This window comes from Littorina saxatilis, linkage group LG6 (genome assembly GCF_037325665.1).
Source record: "Littorina saxatilis isolate snail1 linkage group LG6, US_GU_Lsax_2.0, whole genome shotgun sequence".
Lineage (NCBI taxonomy): Eukaryota > Metazoa > Mollusca > Gastropoda > Littorinimorpha > Littorinidae > Littorina > Littorina saxatilis.
In genome coordinates this window covers 35,872,368-35,895,135 of record NC_090250.1, presented here as the reverse complement: position 1 = coordinate 35,895,135, position 22,768 = coordinate 35,872,368, and the positions used below count along the sequence as shown (strand labels likewise).

Here is a 22,768-nt window from a genome sequence, read left to right as displayed (position 1 = left end):
ACGTGGTGATAGAGGTAGTGACGTAGTACACACCAATGGGAGGTAACTCCCAGAGTATGTGCTCATTACCATGGCTATTTTTAGCTCTTTTGGTGATGGGGTTGCTTCCCTTTAAAAATGTTAGACGGGTAGCCTTTTCAGACCTTAGCATCTCAGACTGTGTCAATGCTATATGTGATTAGGAGTAAGAATATGTAATTTAATCAAAATGAAACGGTAGATATTTTCTCCCTGTTCAGCTTTGTGAGGGTGGTTCCCACCTTATTTCTCCCCAGCTGCTTTTCCTTCACTGACACCAGATAGGTCACATATATCTAGACAGACAGGAGAGGCCCTAACAATAACATTCTTATTTTTCTTCTGCGTTCATGGGCTGAAACTCCCACATACACTTGTGTTTTTTTTTGCACGAGTGGGTTTTTTACGTGTATGACCGTTTTTACCCCGCCATTTAGGCAGCCATACAACGCTTTCCGGGGAAGGATGCTGAGTATTTTCTTGTTTCTATAACCCACCAAACTTTGACATGGATTACAGGATCTTTTGTGTGCGCACTTGCTCTTGTGCTTGCGTGTACACAAAAGGCGATAAGGCACTAGCAGATCTGCAAATAAGTTGACCAGGGAGAAAAAATCTACTTTTTCCAAATTTTTGGTGCATGACCTTTGTAAATTTACCCCCATTTTAAGACTCCCTCCTTCTTAAGACCTGATTTTCTCAGATTATTTGAGGTCTTAAAAGGGGGATTCCACTGTACCTGCTGAGCGTGCACCCTGAGTAGTCTACCTGGTACAGAAGCAACTGCTCTAAGTCTAACCACTTTGCCATCTCTGTCTAAAAAGTGAACTGCTGTTGAGAAGATAAACTTGTTCCTAAAAGGAGGCTGACTCTAGTTGGGTTTATGCTACAGAGAACAAGCTTTGAGAAGATAAAAGTGTTCCTAACAGCAGGCTGACTCTTAATGCCACTCTTGGGTTAATGTCACAACTACAAGGGTACAAGCTTTGAGAAAGTGTTCCCCACCTTCAGTCCATCAGGCATGTTGAAACTTCCGCCCCAGTCCAGGTCACGGAGATGGATTTTCCCAAACCAGCGCTGTGTTAGCCACTTCTGGCAGCAGGGGTGAGCAATGAAGTACTTGTTCCCTCCAAGCTTTGCAAGTTCCACTATGGTGCGGTTGTTGAAGTCTTCCAGCCTTTTGCTCAGCGCTGCGAATGTGTAGACACTAGCATCTTTGTAGCTCAGGCTTAGCAAGCTGACTGCCATCTTGCCAAACTCACTGGGATAAAAGTAACAAAAAGAACAAGAGGCTCACGTAAGAAATCGACATACAGTAACACAAACTCAATCACTCCGTCACACATACATACACACACACACACACACAGTAAGCATAGGTGACACTGTGCAAGAAAGCGAGACACTAGATCTAGATCTGTCTGTCTGCATGTAGCCTACTTACAGGGACACGACTGCCAACTAGTCTCGGCCCGCTCAAAATAACAATGACCGAGACTTTCAGTAATTCCTTCGCGTGACGTCTAACCCTCTTACGTCATAATGTGACGTCTTCAAATGACGAAATGTTAAAGTTTCTACCACAGACATACACACGCACAAATAAACACACACACACACGCACAAACGCACAGACAGACAAAGTTACAATCGCATAGGCTACACTTACGTGAGCCAAAAATGGTTGAAACAATAAAATGACGAAAATCGCTTGTTCATTTCAATGCTTGTTATTCTCTCAGGTGCCAGGATAATGGTTTCGAATAACTCTCACTTACTCTATTGTCGTAAACATTTCGAGCGCTTACTTCCCTTTGTTTATCAGATCATGTTGAAACGATAACACTTACAACAGAGGACGTTGGTTAATTCACACTTGTAGACATCTTGCCAAATCGATTGGAAAAAAATTACAGTAAAAAAACAAACTGTGCATGTACTTTTTTGTAAATGTAACCGAGTGTCGAAACATAACAATCACCTTTCGAGGCGGAGTCCAATCAAACAGGATTGAGAATTTTAGAGCTAATTTCTTAGCCCTATAAAAACTTGGTTACACAAAGGAAACCAAGCACGTACAAGGAGACCGCAGCAGCCAGACCCTATCACAAACAAAACTCTAAAATTCACAGGTGTTGCCGACGAGCTATAAATAGCTGGCAATTTCAAAGGCCAACAACTTTGCAGAGCCTGCTGTGAAGGTTGACGCAGGAGTCTCCCTGTCACATAAAGTAATAACACTCACAACAGTGGACGGTGGTTGATTCACACTTGTATTCATCAACGGGAAGAACACTCACTTGGATTACCAAGACTGCAGCAACCATAACATCTGAGGTGGCTGGGAATAATTTCTCTCGTCAAAATATGAAAGTAACCTCATGTTGCTATGACAACTCACGGCTGGACCAAGGTGGGGTTTTGGTGGATTACTGCCAGATGTATTTGACAAGATGTCAGCACTCTGGGCAGGCAGGGTGTGTCAAAAAAAGTTTTAATTTTTTTAATATTTTAATGGACAATAAAGTGTTGTTATTGTAATTGTTATTGTTGAATACATTATTGACATGAACGAGAGCTATGTTTGAGTCCAGACATCTATTTCTGAATCAGGAATTTAATTATTCAGAAAAATAGCACCACTGTTGCTTTCTTTATTTGGTGTTTAACGTCGTTTTCAACCACGAAGGTTATATCGCGACGGGGAAAGGGGGGAGATGGGATAGACTCATAGAGCCACTTGTCAATTGTTTCTTGTTCACAAAAGCACTAATCAAAAATTTGCTCCAGGGGCTTCCAACGTAGTACAATGTATTACCTTACTGGGAGAATGCAAGTTTCCAGTACAAAGGACTTAACATTTTTTACATACTGCTTGACTAAAATCTTTACAAACATTGACTATATTCTATACAAGAAACACTTAACAAGGGTAAAAAGAGAAACAGAATCCGTTAGTCGCCTCTTACGACATGCTGGGGAGCATCGGGTAAATTCTTCCCCCTCACCCGCGGGGGGTAGACATCTATTTCTGAATCAGGAATTATTCAGAAAAATAGCACCACTGTAACAGCTGCAGTGGAACCATCATTCTAAGCCCCCCCCCCCCCCCCCCCCCCTCCATTTAAGCCTTCCCCCATTTTAAGACCTAGTTTTTCCAGATTTTCCATTCATACCCTCTGTAAATTTACCCCCATTTTAAGACTCCCAACGTCCTCTGTTGTAAGTGTTATTGTTTTAACAGTTTTCCCTTTTAAGACCTTGTTTTCTTAGATTTTGTTAGGTCTCAAATGGGGGTTCCACTGTACAAATAAAAGGGTAACCTACGCGGCAGTTTCCTTGACACGTTGACGCATGTCCAGATCCTTCTTGCACCAATCCGTGGCCAGGCTGTGAAGGATCATACTGACAATGAGTGCTATTGCCATGGGGTCCTCTGTTTGTTTCCAAAGCAACTTGGCCAGCTTGTAGCGATTGGTCAGGGCTGCCCACAGCACCAGAGTGTTTGTCGCCTAATGGAGAAAGAAGGTTTAGTTGCTGAGATTAGTGGTCGTTTCCAAACGGGTCAGTTCACAGACGGATTCCGGAAATAACTCTGTCTCAGGTATTCAAGGGTTGTGGAAGAGCTTTGTTTGTTTGTTTGCTTAACGCCCAGCCGACCACGAAGGGCCATATCAGGGCGGTGCTGCTTTGACATATAACGTGCGCCACACACAAGACAGAAGTCGCAGCACAGGCTTCATGTCTCACCCAGTCACATTATTCTGACACCGGACCAACCAGTCCTAGCACTAACCCCATAATGCCAGACGCAAGGCGGAGCAGCCACTAGATTGCCAATTTTAAAGTCTTAGGTATGACCCGGCCGGGGTTCGAACCCACGACCTCCCGATCACGGGGCGGACGCCTTACCACTAGGCCAACCGTGCCGGTATTGTGGAAGAGCCGCTTTCTCTTGTTTTTAATTGCTTTTCCGTAGAATTTTTGAGGCAAGCTACACATGACATTGCAGGCTTGCCCTCAGTGTTTCTATGAAAACACGAGAAAGTAACTCTTCCATGACCCATACAAACTTGACAAAGTTAAACTTCCAAACCATGAGTATGGCAAACAAACATGTTAAGAAAGCACAAGACACATATCATCTCGCAAAGATTTTGGCGTTGATTTTTTCTCACTCACTCAATCATCTACATTTCAATGTGAAGTGCCAGCTGAAGCTAAGCGTACGATAAAGTTGGAATCCTTTTGACTTATGATACAAATGTTTGTTGCACCATTTAACAGTTGAGGGGGTGGAGACATTGGGAGAAGGAAGCAACTAGAAACAAGACTGACATCCCCCCCCCTCCCCCCACCCCCCAAAAGTGTCCATTCACCAACCATAACCTGATAACTGATTGATAATAATCAATTTGTAAATATTTATTGATGTGTTTTACATCTTCATGTTGTGTCCAAATATCTTAACAAATCTGTAAAAACTAAATACATTTTCTATTTGGTCACCATGCAGACAAATCAAGAGGATTGTGTCAAAGGCAACTTTTCATTTTAACCCTTAGGCTGGTTGTCGCGTCATATGTCACGCTACTTTACGTATACTGTCACCTGGTTGTCACGACATATGTCGCGCTACTGGCTCAGTCTGTTTGGTCGGTTGCGATTACCTCCCATGGATGCGAAAACCTATATGACCGTTTTTCTTTATTTCAGGGCCTAGCATAGGAAAAAGTGAGTTCAGCTTACAAAGGCGGGGGTCTGGGGAGATTTTTTACCTGAAATGACCTCCCCCAAAGAAGATTGAGCAACTAAATTATGCCATAGTCCAATGGTCCATAGTCCGTGTCGGCACATTACTTCATCTGACTTGCCTTCCGCCTTCGGAACGAAATCCAGCCATTCCCACTGAATGGCTGACCACATTCAACAATGTCGCTTCGAGACATTATTTCAAGTCTAGAGCCACAAAACACCGGCACAAAGCATGCTCGCGCGATGCCAGAGGAAGTGCGTGCTCAAGCAAACTGTCAAACCGATTGAGAATTGAACCGAACGACGCACAAAACGAAAGCTGGGACTGTTTGGGTTTACCGTTTGGGAATAACAGGTTTTTGCATTTCAGCGTACACCAAATCGAGTTCCGCGTACTGCAGGGATGTTGCTACAAATTCATACCTATAGGACAAATGTCCTGAGTTCTTCAGCATCAATAGGACATTTGACCGCTTTCAGAAAGTGTAATAGGACATTATGAATTTGCGCCAAACAGCTTATAACACATTCCATGGAATTGTTCCAAAGTCATGCGCCCACACACACACGCACACACACACACACACACACACACACCCACGCGCGCGCGCTGTAGAACACACACATAATATAGTAAATACATCAACACAGTGTGCGTATAATGTTGTATTTGTTTAGTTTCAAAGAAACCACAAAAAAGAAACCAACATGAACAACTTCAGAGCTCTTACTTTGATTACAAACTGCATGATTTGGATAACATTTGAAAAACAAAATGATCGGTTTGATCTAATGCTGATCTTTTGCAGGCTTTAGTTTTTTTTTCAGCGGCATAATTCAGTGCTTCGTCTCGTATCGAAAACAAAAGCAGACGACAAATTTAGTCAGTTGGAGTTGTCTCCCGTACTCCTGTAGCATGCACTGATCTAAAAATAATCCACTATTTTTAGATCAGTGCGCTGCACCGAGACGGTTATACCCAAACGACGCATACCGCAAACGGTTCGGGAATTCCCGACAAAAGAAAAGATCCGCACGCGGCACTGGCAACGCTCTCGTGTTCAGTCTTTTAGAAGATTTGTATCTTGAAATGAAAATTAACGAATATCGCGCTGTCCGAAGGAATGGAGTACATATCAGACAATAACCATGCTCAGGCTAAAACGATAGGACATCTGACCGACATGCGGCAATGTGAATCGGACATTTGGGGATTTTCATCGTTATATGTCCGATGTCCGACGCCTAACGACATCCCTGGTACTGGAGATGTTATTTCGGCATAAAGTACGCCGAACGGCTTACAATGCTAGGCCCTGTTATTTTTCTCTCTGTTAATTCACCAGTGGCTATGTAACATGTGTTACAGAATTGCACCAGTGTAAAGGTTAATATAACATGCAGTGTCACCCCGTTTCTAAGACTTTCCAAAATCTGAGAAAATCCGGTCTTAAAAAGGAGGGAGTTTTACAATGGGGGTAAATTTACAGAGGTTATGAACATAAAGTCTCGCTGGATTTGTATCCAGTTGGCCGCTGTCAGCGTGAGTTCGTCCCCACGTTCGGCGAGAGATTTATTTCTCAGAGTCAACTTTGTGTGCAGACTCTCCTCGGTGTCCGAACACCCCCCGTGTGTACACGCAAGCACAAGACCAAGTGCGCACGAAAAAGATCCTGTAATCCATGTCAGAGTTCGGTGGGTTATAGAAACACGAAAATACCCGTATGGCTGCCTAAATGGCGGGGTAAAAAAGGGTCATACACGTAAAATTCCACTCGTGCAAAAAACACGAGTGTACGTGGGAGTTTCAGCCCACGAACGCAGAAGAAGAAGAAGATAAAGTCTGAGAAAACTAAGGGTCCTAAAAGGGAGCTAGGGAATCTTAAATGGGATGGTCTTAAAAGGCAAGGTGCGTTCCACTGTATACTCATTCTTAAAGGCACAGTGCAGCTCACAGCCTTCGTTTTGCGTTTTTGTTGCAGCTGAGTGCATTTACAGTTCAAAAATCCTCCTATGGTAGTAAAACAAACCCAAAACTACCCAACGACGACATCTGTGAAGCTCGACAGTTTCTTGTTCACACGAGTGCATAAATTAACCTAGTTATTACGTGGTGTTTGGTCGGCGTTCGATTCAACTTGAGTGATTCCGGCCTCCATTTTGTTTTACACAAACTCGTGATGACGTCTGACATAGTTTGCTAATGACGTGTCTTTTTGTGCATGATGTGGTGATCTACCTGATCTAAATTTAGATCCAAAAATAGGTCAAGACCAGCCGCGGGTCCGAGTACGAAATTAATTCGTAAAAAAATCGCAGTTCTCAGTGACTCTTTGGGTGCAAATCAATGAAACTTGGTAGTTCTTCTAACGGATAGCTGCCTGAGGTATGACTAAAAAACCCAGGGGCTCCGTGCACCTGGATTTGACAAGTTCAGTACCTTTAAACAGACGATAAAGTTGTTACTATTGTTTCTGATTAATGAAAAGAACAAGAGCCTACCCTCCTCTCTGCTACGTCCTTGTCAGTGACGTAAGACCCCAGCGAGTTCATGGACAGCTCATAGGGGTTGACCAGGTTCTGTAGGCCTGTACACTTGTACAACAAGCGGTTCAGCTCACAGTTGGTGTCGTCCACAAAATTGTTGCAGATTAAGTGGTTTGTGTTCTGCACACAGACACACAAACAAATGTGGCAAAGAGTTTGTCATATGAGGTAGATTTGTCATATGCAATAAACATGCACAAAATTAGACAGGTGACATTCTTTCTACATGGAAAATAAAAATGCACACGTACGTTCTCCTGACTTCATGCTCAGTGATCATAACTGAAATAAACACATTAGCAAGCACTAAACTATAACTAACCCGAAGTGTGCACATGTGAGTTGGCACACATCTGCCTGTCTTCTGTTAGTTCTATAGTTGGAGTGGATACACATGGGTTGTTCCCCCCCCCCCCCCCTCCCTCTTTTTGTATATATTTTGTTTCCTTTTGTGACATGGGCAAAAGGCCTAGCTCAATAAAACCTTCAACTCGTTCCACTGCAGTAAGCTTGTTCTCTATATGCAGTTACTGTAGACTGACACAATTCCTAAATCGCATAGCACTACAGACACTGCTGGCAATAAAGGATGGTCACCCACTATCCATGCTGCCAAGGGGTGTCATGTTTGATGTGTGATGGGGGTGTGAAGTTTGAGGTGTGCTGTACAAGACCATGAGAGAAAACGTGTTTCTTCACAAAGCAAAACCGAGACTGCAGAAAAAAAGAAAAAAGAAAAAAAAGAATGGAAGGTCAGTCCTGTTTTTTTCGGGGTTCAAGATGTCTTCGCGATATAGCCGAATTTGCAATATGGTGGACCGCCATGAAGTGGAATTCCCCCGTATAGGTATACTTTGGTAAAGATAATGGACAGAGGATCAACAGAAGGTGTTCTTCCTTGAGAGGTGTTTTCTCACTGAACGGGCCTCACATCACAGGTAGATATCTGTACTTCCGTGATGACTTTGACTTGTTGTTGTTGTTGTTGTTGTTGTTAACCTTTTGGCCTTTTTATTAACATTGACTGGGAATCAAGGTGAGGGTGTGGTGTATGTGTGTGTGTGTGTATAGATCGGTTTTGATATAACTACTGGACCGATCTTCATGAAACTTCACATGTGAGTTCCTGGGTATGATATCCCTGGACTTTTTTTCTCTTTTTTCCCCGATAAATGTCTTTGATGACGTCATATCCAAAATTAGTGAAACTTGAGGCGGCACTGTCACGCCCTCAATTTTCAACCAAATTGGTTGAAATTTTGGTCAAGTAATGTTCGACGAAGGCAGGACTTTGGTACAGTGGAACCCCTCTCTAAGACCCCCCCTCCCTAAGGACTACCCCACCACAACGACCCCTTTTTTTTTAACCGATGTGTTTCCTTAAAATATAGTTGTCACCAGTGTAGCGACCACCCCGCTCTAACGTCTAAGGACCGACCTAACAGCTTGTGCAACGACTTTGTCAGACAAAGCCAAGACTCTCAGTCAGCGTAACGCATCACTGACAAACCGGTTATAACCAGTTATAACCGTCTCGCGTAAGCAAAGGCACTAAACCGCTGAGAGGTGTGATGGTTGGGTGGGCTGAGTAAACATCACAAACCAATCATCGAGATCAAAGGCAGGTCCATTGTGATAGCTGGGTGGCCTTGTTTATAGACACTGACCTTCTTCCCAGGGGTCATTGACCCAGTTTTAGCTATGAGAGGTGGTTCCCCTTTTATATCTGAGAGAGGAAACACTTCCTGCACCCGGGTCAGTGACCGAGTTTAACCTATGGGGAGTTTAACCTATGGCTGGTCTCTTTGATGTCTTGAGAGGAAACTGGGCCAGGGTACTGAGATCTGAGGGTAGTACATGCACCAGAACTGGTGGACACCATCGACAATGTCAAACATGAAATCGAAGCAGTTTGCTTGAGGAAACGGTCGTCAGCAACTCAAACTTCTCTGTTTTCTTTTTTTTAAGAAAATCTGAGGTGACTTTCTTTGTGGCCCCCTGACCCCGCCCCCTCCCTCTGTAAGGACCCCCCTCCATAAGGACCGATTTTTGTCAACATTTTCAAGGTCGCTAGAGAGGGGTTCCACTGTATTGCATTTCAGCTTTGAGACTTAAGAATTAAGTAACGAGTTTGCTCATTAAAGTTGTATGGATGTATGATTGGTTTCACACCAGGATAAATACCAATGGCTTGTATGCTATATGGCGGATTAAATTCTTGTTCTTGTTCTTGACTGTACAACAAGCCAACAGACACTGTGGGCAAACCAGTGATTTCATCACAAATCAGCTGCACTCACCACCGACTTCCCAAGCACTCCCTCCATGCAGACGGTGACGAAGAAATCCTTGTCGGCAGGGTTTTCAAACAGGTTGTGCAGACGCTTGTGGTTGAGGTATGTGTGAATCAGCAGACCATGTTCCAGGAACAGCGCAATGAACTCTTCACGCTTCGGTCGCAGCAGTGCCAAGTGGACTACATATTCTGCAACCTGTCAAAAGTCAAGAAGAAAGAGTTTTAACTTGAAATATTTTAGAACTGACGTCAAAAGAGAACTAAAAAATCAAAAAAATAAAACTTGCAGAAAAGTGCATAGCAAAATAAAATGAATAAATTAGAAAACAGAAGAGAAAAACAATCAATCAAAAAAGCAAACAAATGTAAAAAGCGCAGGTCTTGGCTGTATTAATCCTCGTTGTCATACATATACTGTTGTACAACAACTGTTTGTATGTAAAAAAAATAATGCTTAATAAGAACAAATACCACAGTCAAACCATGACAAACTGGTCGTTATAGACCGATAGTCGCAATTGAAAAGAGAGGTTTATAAAAACAAGAAAAGCAAATGCTTTATAAGACTCCCCTTCATCGCGTCCGATTACACTCACAAAATTACAGCGGACCCCCCCCCCCCCCTTCCTCCCCCCCCCCCCCAAAGAAAAGGAGACTCTCTCCCTTTTAACCTCCCCACCCCTGATTGAGGACTTGCCCCCTTTTACGGCCCTGTTTTCTCAGAGTTTTCAAGTCTTAAGGGGTTACTTGTGTGTTCAAATCGCTCGACAGAAACATTACACATTTTGTGCACAGGTTCCTCTAAGCAATATGGACACATCTGTGCAAAGAAAAAAGCTGGTTGTCTTATTAACCTTTTTTTTTAGATTTATTTTACTGGGGGTTAATTGTCAAGTACGATTTTGCGAAAAACACTGTGATTCTTAACGTGATCCTAACTGATATATTTAGCTCTACAAATGATAAATGAAACATTACTTTGTGTAGATAAATGAATGAAGAGTATCACTTTATCATAATACGGCACTTATCAACATGCATTTTCAGAAAATCATCGAGGATTGTCGAGGGCATACACATACAATTATCACTCATTTATTGGTAAAAACGTTATAACAAAAAAATTTGCTCGACAGATCATAACCAAATTTGAACATAGCTTAGTTCACTATAATATACCGTTACTATACCTAAGAAAACCATGGGGTGTTTCCTTATTGCTTACACCACAATTATTCCCGCACCAACCCCATATCTTGACTGACAAAAATGATGAAAAAATTCATTTAGGAGTCAAGTAGGTCAGTTGGTAGGGAGAAGTGTGCAAAGTTTCATAAAAATCTGTATAGTAGTTTTCTCTAAATCGCAATACAAACACATACACCCAACCGCTTAGTGACCGGCACAGTTGGCCTAGTGGTAAGGCGTCCGCCCCGTGATCGGGAGGTCGTGGGTCATACCTAAGACTTTAAAATTGGCAATCTAGTGGCTGCTCCGCCTGGTGTCTGGCATTATGGGGTTAGTGCTAGGACTGATTGGTCCGATGTCAGAATAATGTGACTGGGTGAGACATGAAGCCTGTGCTGCGACTTCTGTCTTGTGTGTGGCGCACGTTAAATGTCAAAGCAGCACCGCCCTGATATGGCCCTTCGTGGTCGGCTGGGCGTTAAACAAACAAACAAACAAAAAAAACACTTAGTGCCCTTAGTGCACCCTCCACCCCCCTTAATACCTACATTTTCACACTCATACAACCAAATGGACACACACTAACTGTGACACACACACACACACACACACACACACACACATCCACACACGAACACATAAACAAACAGACAAAGAAAGCGTGAAGATGCGCACGTCCGCTTCGCAATGCCGTAATAGACGCCCACTCTCACTTAGTAGATTCCTTTCATAAACTATTTATCTGTCACTATTTCTCAAAACTTCGCTTTCTCACACTCAAGACGACATGCACAGACACAAAGACACATGGGCACACACACACACGCCCGCCCGCACGCACGCACTTACACAACAAACAACACAAACAACACACACACACACACACACACACACACACACACACATGAGGAAGGGATAATCACACATTTTGCGCCAGTGAGGTTAGATTGGTGATATGGGGTCTGAGGCTGGTAAGGGATTTGGGGGTAGGACCGACGAGAGGGCACGGATTCGGCGGTTTACTGTGTCGAGTCAACTTCCTATAGATCTGTGTAGGCGATCAACAGCCCCAGCCGATCTGGATCTGTTCAAGTCAAAAGAAAAGTCAAGGATACGAAGAAGTTTACCGAAAAACATCGATCCCAAGGACTCATGTTGTAACTTCACTGCAATGTCGAAAACGAACTCATAATGTCACCGCAGATCAATAGTTGGTTTTGGTTTTGTCGCAGCAAAGAAACGAAGCAAATCTCCGGCTTTTATTTCACACTAAAAAATCTTTGATTTAGCGGGTTATTAAAATATATTTCTTTGAGGTTGCAAGGCAATGGCATCGCTGAGATGTACTCCTTCGAACACAGGATACAGGTTAGAAATTGACTGCATTTGGGCGCTTTTTACGGCCAAAACAGAGTGACCTTTTTGACGGGTTTATGGAAAAATCACTTTTGGGGCAGGTCTAAAATCCTGTGTACAGTGCCAAATCATACATCCTTTAAAAGAGTAAAGCATGTTCTTCATTCTAACATATGGCATACATGTCAACCCCTATCAATGTTTTCCTGTATCACATTACCAAACAAGAAGGGCAAAGCCCATACGACTCACATGCTTGACCTTGACCTTTACATGACCTTGACCTTCAGAGTCAAGGTCAAATAACTAAACCTAGCAATGACATCATACACTAAGAACTGCTTTACACATTTTTCATACCAAAATACATGTGACCTTGACCCAAGGTCAAGGTCATCCAAGGTCATGCAACACAAAGCTGTTAATTCAAGACATAGGAAGTACAATGGTGCTTATTGGCTCTTTCTACCATGAGATATGGTCACTTTTAGTGGTTCACTACCTTATTTTGGTCACATTTCATAAGGGTCAAAGTGACCTTGACCTTGATCATATGTGACCAAATGTGTCTCATGATGAAAGCATAACATGTGCCCCACATAATTTTTAAGTTTGAAACAGTTATCTTCCATAGTTCAGGGTCAAGGTCACTTCAAAATATGTATACAATCCAACTTTGAAGAGCTCCTGTGACCTTGACCTTGAAGCAAGGTAAACCAAACTGGTATCAAAAGATGGGGCTTACTTTGCCCTATATATCATATATAGGTGAGGTATTGAATCTCAAAAACTTCAGAGAAAATGGGAAAAATGGGAAAAATAGCTGTTTTTTAGGCAACATTTATGGCCCCTGCGACCTTGACCTTGAAGCAAGGTCAAGATGCTATGTATGTTTTTTGGGGCCTTGTCATCATACACCATCTTGCCAAATTTGGTACTGATAGACTGAATAGTGTCCAAGAAATATCCAACGTTAAAGTTTTCCGGCCGGCCAGCCGGCCGGCCGTCCGGACGGACGGACGGACGGACGACTCGGGTGAGTACATAGACTCACTTTTGCTTCGCATGTGAGTCAAAAACTGTATCATCAGGCCAAAAAACTGTACATAGCGCGCGGCACCGCGGTATTACCGCGTAAGGCAGAATTTGAAAGTTGTGTTTATGGTAGTGAGGTGCATGGTATAAAGATCAATCAATTTCATCATAAAATGCCAATCAATACTGATTTCAGTGCTTCTGTTCTGATAATGAACTAAAATCAGTATTGATTTGAATTGTATGAAAAAGTGATGTGTATTGAATATGCTTTCTTATTATCATTTCATGATTTATCTATAAACTATAATGAACACAGGCAAAATCCATTCTTCACATTCCTGATTTTATGTCCAGTCCCGGATTTTCCCGAATAGTGCAAAAGTTTCCCGATTAAACATTTTTCGAGTATAGTTAATAATGACTGGAGTGTATTTTCAAGCGCCTGTACTCGGCGTAGTTTCACTTCTGAAATCTCGTTTAGCGCGAGGCTTCGTCACACAAACGCTGTGATCAAAATCGAAACTAAACGAGAATAGGCGAGATTTGTGGCTAGCGCATGCGCTTCAGTCGAATGTGGATGAGAAGCAGAAGAAGAAGCAGCAGCAGACGACCACAAAATGAAGAAAACAACGGTCCAGCGCCCGAAAGTTCTTGTAAAATTTGAAAAGAGTTACAAACAAGAGTATGACTTCATCTCCGAATCGACAAGACGCGGCATACATTTCGCGTTTTGCACCAAGTGCCGCGAAGATATCAGCATCGGACATGGACTCGGAGGCCGGGGGGATATTGAAGCTCATTCAAGAACAGCAAAACATGAACGGAACCGTGATCGGAAACCGATCTTACGCTTTCGTCCAATCGGAATATTTCTCCCCCCTTTTTTTTTACAAATGTCATTTTTGAAATTTCCCGTATCAATGAAGTTTTTCCGTATCAATCCCCGTGATACGCCGTATCACTCGAAAATCACGAAAAATCCGTATCAGTTGGCAACTCTGATATGGGCTAGGGTAAGTCGTAGATATAAATAGACAGTATCTGTCTATTATATCTTTGGGTAAGTGTATTCCATTCCTTCGATAGTCTCGTCATCTACACTTGCGTGAAAAATGCAATTTTGAGTCTGTTTTGCATAAAAGACCAGCGAGATTTGTAGAAGTCAAAACAAGAACTTACAGTCCAGCCTCTCAACTTTTGTTCCATGCAATTTGTTTGTCTGTACGTATAGACTGAGGGGTGCCCCGAAATGATTTGTAATCACAACATTCACAGACTTCAAATACGCCATTGAAAAACTCGTCCACGTGCCTTTTAGATCTATTTACTTGGGTGACTAAAACTGTCGTACCTGCCAATGGCCGCTTCGCGCAACAAAATGACTACCAGAGTCGCAAGGTTCGGGATAATTTTTACAAGAAAGTCATATTTTGTTGTTCTAGTCCGAATGAATATGAAGATATGGCGAGTTGAAAACGCCGATTCTTTCACCAGAAACACGTCTGTTTCCATACCGGAAAGAAGGAATGGACTGAGAGCTACTATAAGCACGTGCGTACAATCGACCGAATGATGTTGTTCACACAATACCATTTGGCGATCTCTAAAAAAAATCATTTAAAAACAAACTAGTTGACATGCAATGAAACTATTTACTGAAATCAAGAAGTATCTTAGTTCTAGCAGTACATATTGGGCACCCCCTGTCGAATGCACACTGGACCGTGCGTATACGCCATCGCAATCAAGGCAAGTAACTCAGTGAGTATAAACATTAGCAAGAATCAATCAATCAATCAATCAATGACGCTTATATCGCGCATATTCCGTGGGTACAGTTCTAGGCGCTCTGCAGTGATGCCGTGTGAGATGAAATTTTATACGGCCAGTAGATTGCAGCCATTTCGGCGCATATTTACCTTTCACGGCCTATTATTCCAAGTGACACGGGTATAGGTAGACAATTATTAACTGTGCCTAAGCAATTTTGCCAGGAAAGACCCTTTTGTCAATCGTGGGATCTTTAACGTGCACACCCAATGTAGTGTACACGGGGGGAGGGTTCGGACACCGAAGAGAGTCTGCACACAAAGTTGACTCTGAAATAAATTTCCGCCGAACCTGGGATCGAACTCACGCTGACAGCGGCCAACTGAATACAAATCCAGCGCGCTACCAACTGAGCTATATCCCCGCCCTAAGAATAATGATCGAGCTAAGAACCGCAACTTGAACACACTCGTAACACCTTAAAAGGAGGGTTCCTCTGTATATGAATCAAAAAATATTTGCTGTTCTACACCGATAAAATAATGTCCAAGAGATTTTTGAATTCCTACTAATTGACCCAAACTTGATCCTAAAGCAATTTTGCAATTTAAAAAAAAAATACAGGTAGTGCACCACGAAAACAGTGTTCGCTCAATACAAGGGACACGCCTATTGCTAGAAATATATGTACACTTCTTGATAGAAAATTAATAAGAAAGTTTCACAAAATGATTCGTGATCAGGAAAACTTAGGGAGTCCAAAATTCTTCTGGGATCCTTTGGGGTCATCACTGTCGGTAGGCTGTCGATCATTATCAAGAGGTCAGGGCACAAGGGCTGTACTTCTGAATTTTGGGCACACCTTGAAATCGCGTAGATTGTACTTGTTGTAGATTTCCGAGCGTGCAAGGTCCGCCCTGTTCCAATCCAGCGTCAGCTGCAGGTCCCACTGTAGCTGTTCTCTCCAGTGACTCCCAATCATCCGTGCCTGAGCTGCACACCAACACAATCTGTCATTTTCTCAGGAAAGAAGAAATGAAACAAGAGAAGCATGATCAGTATACTGGACCCCCCCTTTTCAGACCTCACAATATGTGACCCTCCACCACGGAATGAGTCACATGTCACCTTTGCATGATTTTTATATTTTTACATTTTCCTAAAGAGTTTGTTATGCTCTATCCAGTGGTGAAAACCGTTTTAGAAAAGAGCGAAAACTGTTTGAGTTATAAGCCTGTGACTAAGGTGACCCTCACACTGTTAGTTACCATACACTCCCCGGACTTATTATATTAAGCCTAGCGCAGAACCGCGCGAGGTGACATGCGACTCATTTCGTGTTGGAGGGTCACATATAAGACTTCCTTCCCCCTTCTCTTCATATTCCCATTATTTCTGTACATTTACCTCCATTTCAAGACTACCTAAATTTCCTCAAATTTTGTAGGTCTTGGGGGCGGGGGTGGGGGGTGTTCTTCTGTAGTGAAGGGCAGGAAAAAAGCATGAGTTTTCAACAGGCTGATTCTTAACATAACCTCAAAGAGACTTCAGGTAGGACATTTACCATAGAGCTCTTGAATAACAATGCCCCTCTGTTTCACAACAACCCTGTAAGACAAAATATGATTGAACTGTTCAATCATCAAGCCTGAAAACAAGCCAGGCTTGACCAGGCTGGGGAACTACTGTCTTGAAAATAACTCTGAAATCGGCAATGGTTCCGGGGCCGCCAAGGCCTTGTATAGTGCAGGGGGGTGGGGCATTTTATAGATGGTATAAAGAGGCCTCTCCTGGCAGGAAATTTAATTATTTCGGGACAGTGTAACAAAGCATATTGATCAGAAATTGTGTACTAAGTCTATATCAAATGATCTTTTTATTGTTTAAAAACATGGATCGGGCCAGATTCTGAACCAACTGTACTGTGCATTTGATTTTGTTTGTTTGTTTGCTTAACGCCCAGCCGACCACGAAGGGCCATATCAGGGCGGTGCTGCTTTGACATATAACGTGCGCCACACACAAGACAGAAGTCGCAGACTGTGCATTTGATATTTGTTGTTTTCATTACATTTCCTCAGAGATTATTTTTCTTACTCGGAAAACCAATCAGGTTTTCTCTGAAATTCGCGGATCTGAGGAAATTCCCAAGCCTGCTGGACAGCTAGGCCTGATGATTGATAATCCTTATTTTTTCTACTCATCAATGAGCTATACATGAGAGAAAGTAGCCTCACACTTGAACAGAGCCTGTAGCAGGTATTTGCTGATGTCATTGAGGCGAACACCATGGACATCAGAGTTGACAATGGTCAGAAAGGACAAGTTGTCCTGCAACAAAACAATGCCATTAAAGTAGCGTTTGGTAAACGACTCAAGACATGCTTGGATGACTACATATGGTAAGAGCAATTAACTTTTGATTTGCAGAAACTCCAACGCTCATTTTCTAAAACAAAACGAGGGACACTTTAAAGGTATCTTCCTCCCTGTGTAGACCATCTTGTATATATTGTCGATGTCATTCAAAACTCTCCTATCTCAAATTTTGCTGTTCTGAGAAAAGAAAAAAAAGTTTTAAGAAATCACTGCTTCAAATATATCTTCAATTCATGGGTTGATATTTTGTAGAAAAAAAGTGCAATAGCAGTCTGAATGTGTGTTAATTTCAGTTAATGTTAATGATATTGGATACAATCAAGAAAATATTGAAATAGGATCTTTTTATCCAAAGGAGTCATCCAGAATTGATATAAGATGTTTTCACACATAACCTTCAGTGTCGACTTTCATGATGTAGTTTTGCATCCGATGCGCTTAATTTTCAATTCACATTTCTGAGTGACAAAATATTTGTAAGCAACCTCATATTGTATCTTCCATGTTATGACATAGTTTCCGTCCAAGTGTGGTAGAAAAACCTTGCAAGTTTAACGTGTCATTTTTGGGGGGCGCTCGCTTGAAACAAATGAAGATATGAGTTTCCTTCTCAAGAACTTGTTCTCACCAAAGAAAGCAGTTGGAAATACAAGGTTATCTGACAACACAGGCAAACAAAATAAGGGAGCTTACTGTCGTTTTAGTTCCAAAACCTCAAAAATTGAGATACGAGGTTTGTGAATTACAGCGACAATATGATCACAATAGATCTGTCCAGGCTTTAAAGAAGATAACGGCAGCCTTCTGACCTTCGACACACATCAAAAATCAACAGCCTCTCTGCTGTCTGTGCAGAGTGACGTTTATTGCTGTTTAATTGCATTTTTGTTGTTTGCTTAACGCCCAGCCGACCACGAATTAGGGCCATATCAGGGCGGTGCTGCTTTGACATACACAAGACAGAAGTCGCGCTAAGCACAGGCTTCGTGTCTCACCCAGTCACATTATTCTGACACCGGACCAACCAGTCCTAGCACTAACCCCATAATGCCAGACGTCAGGCGGAGCAGCCACTAGATTGCCAATTTTAAAGTCTTACGTATGACCCGGCCGGGGTTCGAACCCACGACCTCCCGATCACGGGGCGGACGCCTTACCACTAGGCCAACCGTGCCGGTTTTAATTGCATTACTGACATTCATGCCAGATTGTAAAATTAATTCAACAACAAATTCTCACTTTGCACATTAAGTTGCCAGGCTGTTGATTAGTTTGTATGAGCCGAAGTGGAAGATTTATCTCAACCCATGTAAAAGCCTTGACAGATCTGTGGTGGTGAATGGAAAAACAGTATCTTTAAAATAACATTTAATGATGAAAGAAACATGCAGACACAAACTTATATATATACAATAACATACAATTGCTTCCAAATAAAACCCAATGAATTCAATTTGGGTTTTTTCTTTGTGTGTGTTATAAACAATACGTTTCATGACAATAAAACAATTGTGTTTACGCACACACACACGCACGCACGCACACACGCACACACACACACACACACACACACACACACACACACACTACACTAATATCAATGCTCAATACACACCTGGTAGTTCAATTTAACGCACTCAATGATCTTATCACGACACAAGTTTCGGGCGATGTCGTTATTGGAAAAATCATCTGGAAAAGCTTCGGACACCCGACGCATCAGCTCTGCTTTGATGTAACTGTCCATGTACTCAGGATCTGACCTGAAAATCACATGCAGGTCAGCGTTTATTCATTGATTCCTTGTGCCATCCCTATTGGCCTTCAAGGTGCAGTGTTTTGTGAAACTGTGTACCGTATTTTTGGGACTATAACTGTATAAGGCGCTTTGTTATATAGGGCGCTACCCCCACTTTTTAAGATAAAATTTAGAAAAAACACCAGGTTAGGCGCTTCCCGTGTATTGGCCGCACATCAAAGGAAGAATATTGAGTGGAAATATGTTTGCTCTGGATGTGTGGTGAGATCAAAGGCAGGTGCATTGTAATAGCTGGTTGGCCTTGAGACCTTCGGTCATTTATACTTGCCAGCTGAAACCAGCTGCCTGCCCCAGTTTACAGACACTCATGACCTTCCTCCCCGGGGTCAATGACCGAGTTTAATCTATGAATCTATGAGAGGTCTTCTTTGATGTCTGAGAGGAAACTCTTCCTGCCCCAGTTTACAGACACTAACCTTCTTACCCGGGACCTTATGGGGCGGTCTCCTTTGATGTCTGAGAGAAAACTCGGCCAGGTTGATAGTAGCAGAAACATGCATTATCACAAGAGAGGGAGTGTTATGTTATTTGTATGGGGATGTGGGTACATGTGCACTCTTCTTTAGCCTTACGTAAGGCGAACCAGTATAAAGGGCGCAGGGGGTCAAGTTGAGAAGAAAAAAAGTTGTCGGTACATGTCTAACTCAAGAGTTAACAGAAATGATGCAGGTAACTTGACGACACTGACCCGAGGGAACAGACCTGAGGTCAATGCATTTAAGTCACCTGCAATTATGTTTTATTCAGAAAGTCACAAAAGTAACCATAAATGAGTTCCTCTCTTCGTTTCTTCTTGCTTTCACTGCCATCCAGCTTTGTCACAAGAACTTCTATGCAAGTACTGGTAATAAAAGTTGGGTAATTCTCAAAAAGTAATTGATAAATAAAGCACATAGATGCTTTGCTGGAAGTCCTCAAGAGACTAAACTACAAACAACTGGTAGGCTCTTTCTACAGCAAACACTAGTTGAAAAGTTTCATACTCCTTTGCACATGAAACACTCCTTTAGGAGTCACAGGTGACTACACATACCTTTAGTGTTGCCAGCCAAACGAAACTTTATGCGGTTTGTCAGTTCACATCTCCCGCCAAAATGTAATTAACATTTCTCATGATCACATTCTGGGGCTAAAGGCTGACAGCGGTATGCCAACCATCTTTTACAATTTTCTTACGTAATCAAACACGATGTCTTGACGTAAAGTACCCCAAATAGAAAGAATTCTCCCCCTCATTCAGACTTCCATGTAGGCTTTTGACGTAATTAGTTCATGTGTGGGACCTGATGTGAGCCTGATCAAGGGCCATGCTTTCCTGCCCGGAGGATGACCAAAATTAATTCGTAAAACATTTGCAGTTGTTGACTCCTTGCATGAAAGTAAATAAAACTTGGTATTTTCAACCGGATAGCTGCCCGAGGCATGACTGGAAGCCAAAGGGACTCTGTGCACCTGGGTGTGACAAGTTTAATAACTTTCACCCTTTCTACAGCAAAGGTTATTCAATTCAATTCAATTCAATAAAAAATGTATTGTCTGAATGTAACTAACAGAAATTTTTCTTTTGGCTTGTGTTTAACATTACATACTCTCAGAACACATAGGCACATAAAAGTACAAATCAATACACACATAACCCAACCACACATTAGTCCTTTCTACAGCAAAGACTGCATGCTTACTTTAGCTCCATTTCATTGTAGGCAAAAGAAACAAGGTCAGCCGCCAGCCCACTACCCTGAATGACCACCACGGGTATCTTCTTCTTCAGCAGCCACAGAATGTGGTCAATGTCGGGTGGGCCACCCTGAACCAGCAGGCCGATAACAGGTGTCTGCATTGACTCCAACTCCAAGTGCGACGCTTGTTCCTGGGAAGACGCCACTGAAGAAGAAAGCAAAAGCAGTTCAAACGCAGTAACAAGCAAATCAGCCATCACACCCAATAACCATCCTGACCTCAGGTCAAAATGAGTTCAGCTCATTCTATCCCTGACAGGATGCCTTGGTTTTATTTCTGTGGGTAAGAAATCGATTTTTGACATATTTAGATCTTTTCGTAATGTGTTATGGATATAAGCAGATTCGCGATCGTCGATAATGATTTTTCATGGTGTTGTGTCATTTTTAAATGACAAATGAATTGATATGTAAGACAGTTTCAAGCGACCTATTTTTCGCCGCTGTATTTACTGTATAAACAACTTTAAATATGGCATAAGTGTCACGTGATAATCAACCGTTTGGTTTCGGCGCTCGCTGGAGCAGACGATTTTTTTGACAGTGATGCAACCATATATTACGGTCTCCTTCTGGCAGCAGTCCCAAAATTTCGACTTGTTTTGACCTTAGAACGATGTCTTTATCATAATTACTGTCAAGAACAGAACGGAGATCACTGTCGAAGTCGGCCAATCTGCAATCATTTTCGTCTCGCAAACACTGCTCGCAAACAACATATGGGAGATAACTCTGTATTCTTGTTTTGATAGATTCGCGTAGGACTTTAGCGTCCGGTCAGAGAGATAACTGGCGATAGCCGTTGAGCGATGATGATCAGAATGACCTAGTAACAAGCAAATCAGCAATCACACCTAGTAACAAGCAAATCAACCATCACACCTAGTAACAAGCAAATCAGCCATCACACCCAGTAACAAGCAAATCAGCCATCACACACAGTAACAAGCAAATCAGCCATCACACCTAGTAACAAGCAAATCAGCCATCACACCTAGTAACAAGCAAATCAGCCATCACACCTAGTAACAAGCAAATCAGCCATCACACCTAGTAACAAGCAAATCAGCAAATACACCCAGTAACAAGCAAATCCACCATCACACCAAGTAACAAGGAAATCAACCGTCACACCCAGTAACAAGGAAATCAGCTATCACACCCAGTAACAAGCAAATCAACCGTCACACCTAGTAACAAGCAAATCAACCGTCACACCTAGTAACAAGCAAATCAACTGTCACACCCAGTAACAAGCAAATCAACCATCACACCTAGTAACAAGCAAATCCACCATCACACCTAGTAACAAGCAAATCAACTGTCACACCCAGTAACAAGCAAATCAACCATCACACCTAGTAACAAGCAAATCAACCGTCACACCCAGTAACAAGCAAATCAGCAATCACACCTAGTAACAAGCAAATCAGCAATCACACCTAGTAACAAGCAAATCAACCATCACACCTAGTAACAAGCAAATCAACCATCACACCCAGTAACAAGCAAATCAACCATCACACCTAGTAACAAGCAAATCAGCCATCACACCTAGTAACAAGCAAATCAGCCATCACACCTAGTAACAAGCAAATCAACCATCAAGGACAACAAAACCATGAGTGAGTGACGCTTATGGCGTGGTCATTTTAACAGAAATAAGAAGGCTGTTGGTATCCAGACAGAAAGAAACCAACTAGTAACATCAATATTGCATGACCCCAACCCCACGAGTGCCGTAGTTGACATGACCATGGACACAAGAAGTTGAAAGCTGCTGGAAGAAACGTTTTGATAAGCTACACTGAATCAAATGAGACGTTAACTCTGTGACAAAACTAAACAGGAAAACGTGTCAAG

General features: G+C 42.3%; 1 protein-coding gene across 2 annotated transcripts in view; it reads right to left on the bottom strand.

The window, feature by feature from the left end:
* Positions 1 to 22,768, bottom strand: part of LOC138969120 (transient receptor potential cation channel subfamily M member-like 2) — a 128,882-nt gene that overhangs the window by 86,119 nt on the left and 19,995 nt on the right. For both annotated transcript variants that reach the window (XR_011456378.1, XM_070341829.1), the window contains exons 6-13: positions 20,849 to 21,050; positions 18,963 to 19,110; positions 17,206 to 17,299; positions 15,831 to 15,961; positions 9,621 to 9,812; positions 7,276 to 7,440; positions 3,346 to 3,530; positions 1,024 to 1,279 (exon numbers count right to left, since the gene is read on the bottom strand). Coding sequence is in view for 1 of the 2 variants with exons in the window: in XM_070341829.1 (XP_070197930.1) it covers positions 1,024 to 1,279; positions 3,346 to 3,530; positions 7,276 to 7,440; positions 9,621 to 9,812; positions 15,831 to 15,961; positions 17,206 to 17,299; positions 18,963 to 19,110; positions 20,849 to 21,050 (1,373 nt within the window). In the remaining variant the exon portion in view is untranslated. The remainder of the gene's footprint in view (positions 1 to 1,023; positions 1,280 to 3,345; positions 3,531 to 7,275; positions 7,441 to 9,620; positions 9,813 to 15,830; positions 15,962 to 17,205; positions 17,300 to 18,962; positions 19,111 to 20,848; positions 21,051 to 22,768) is intronic.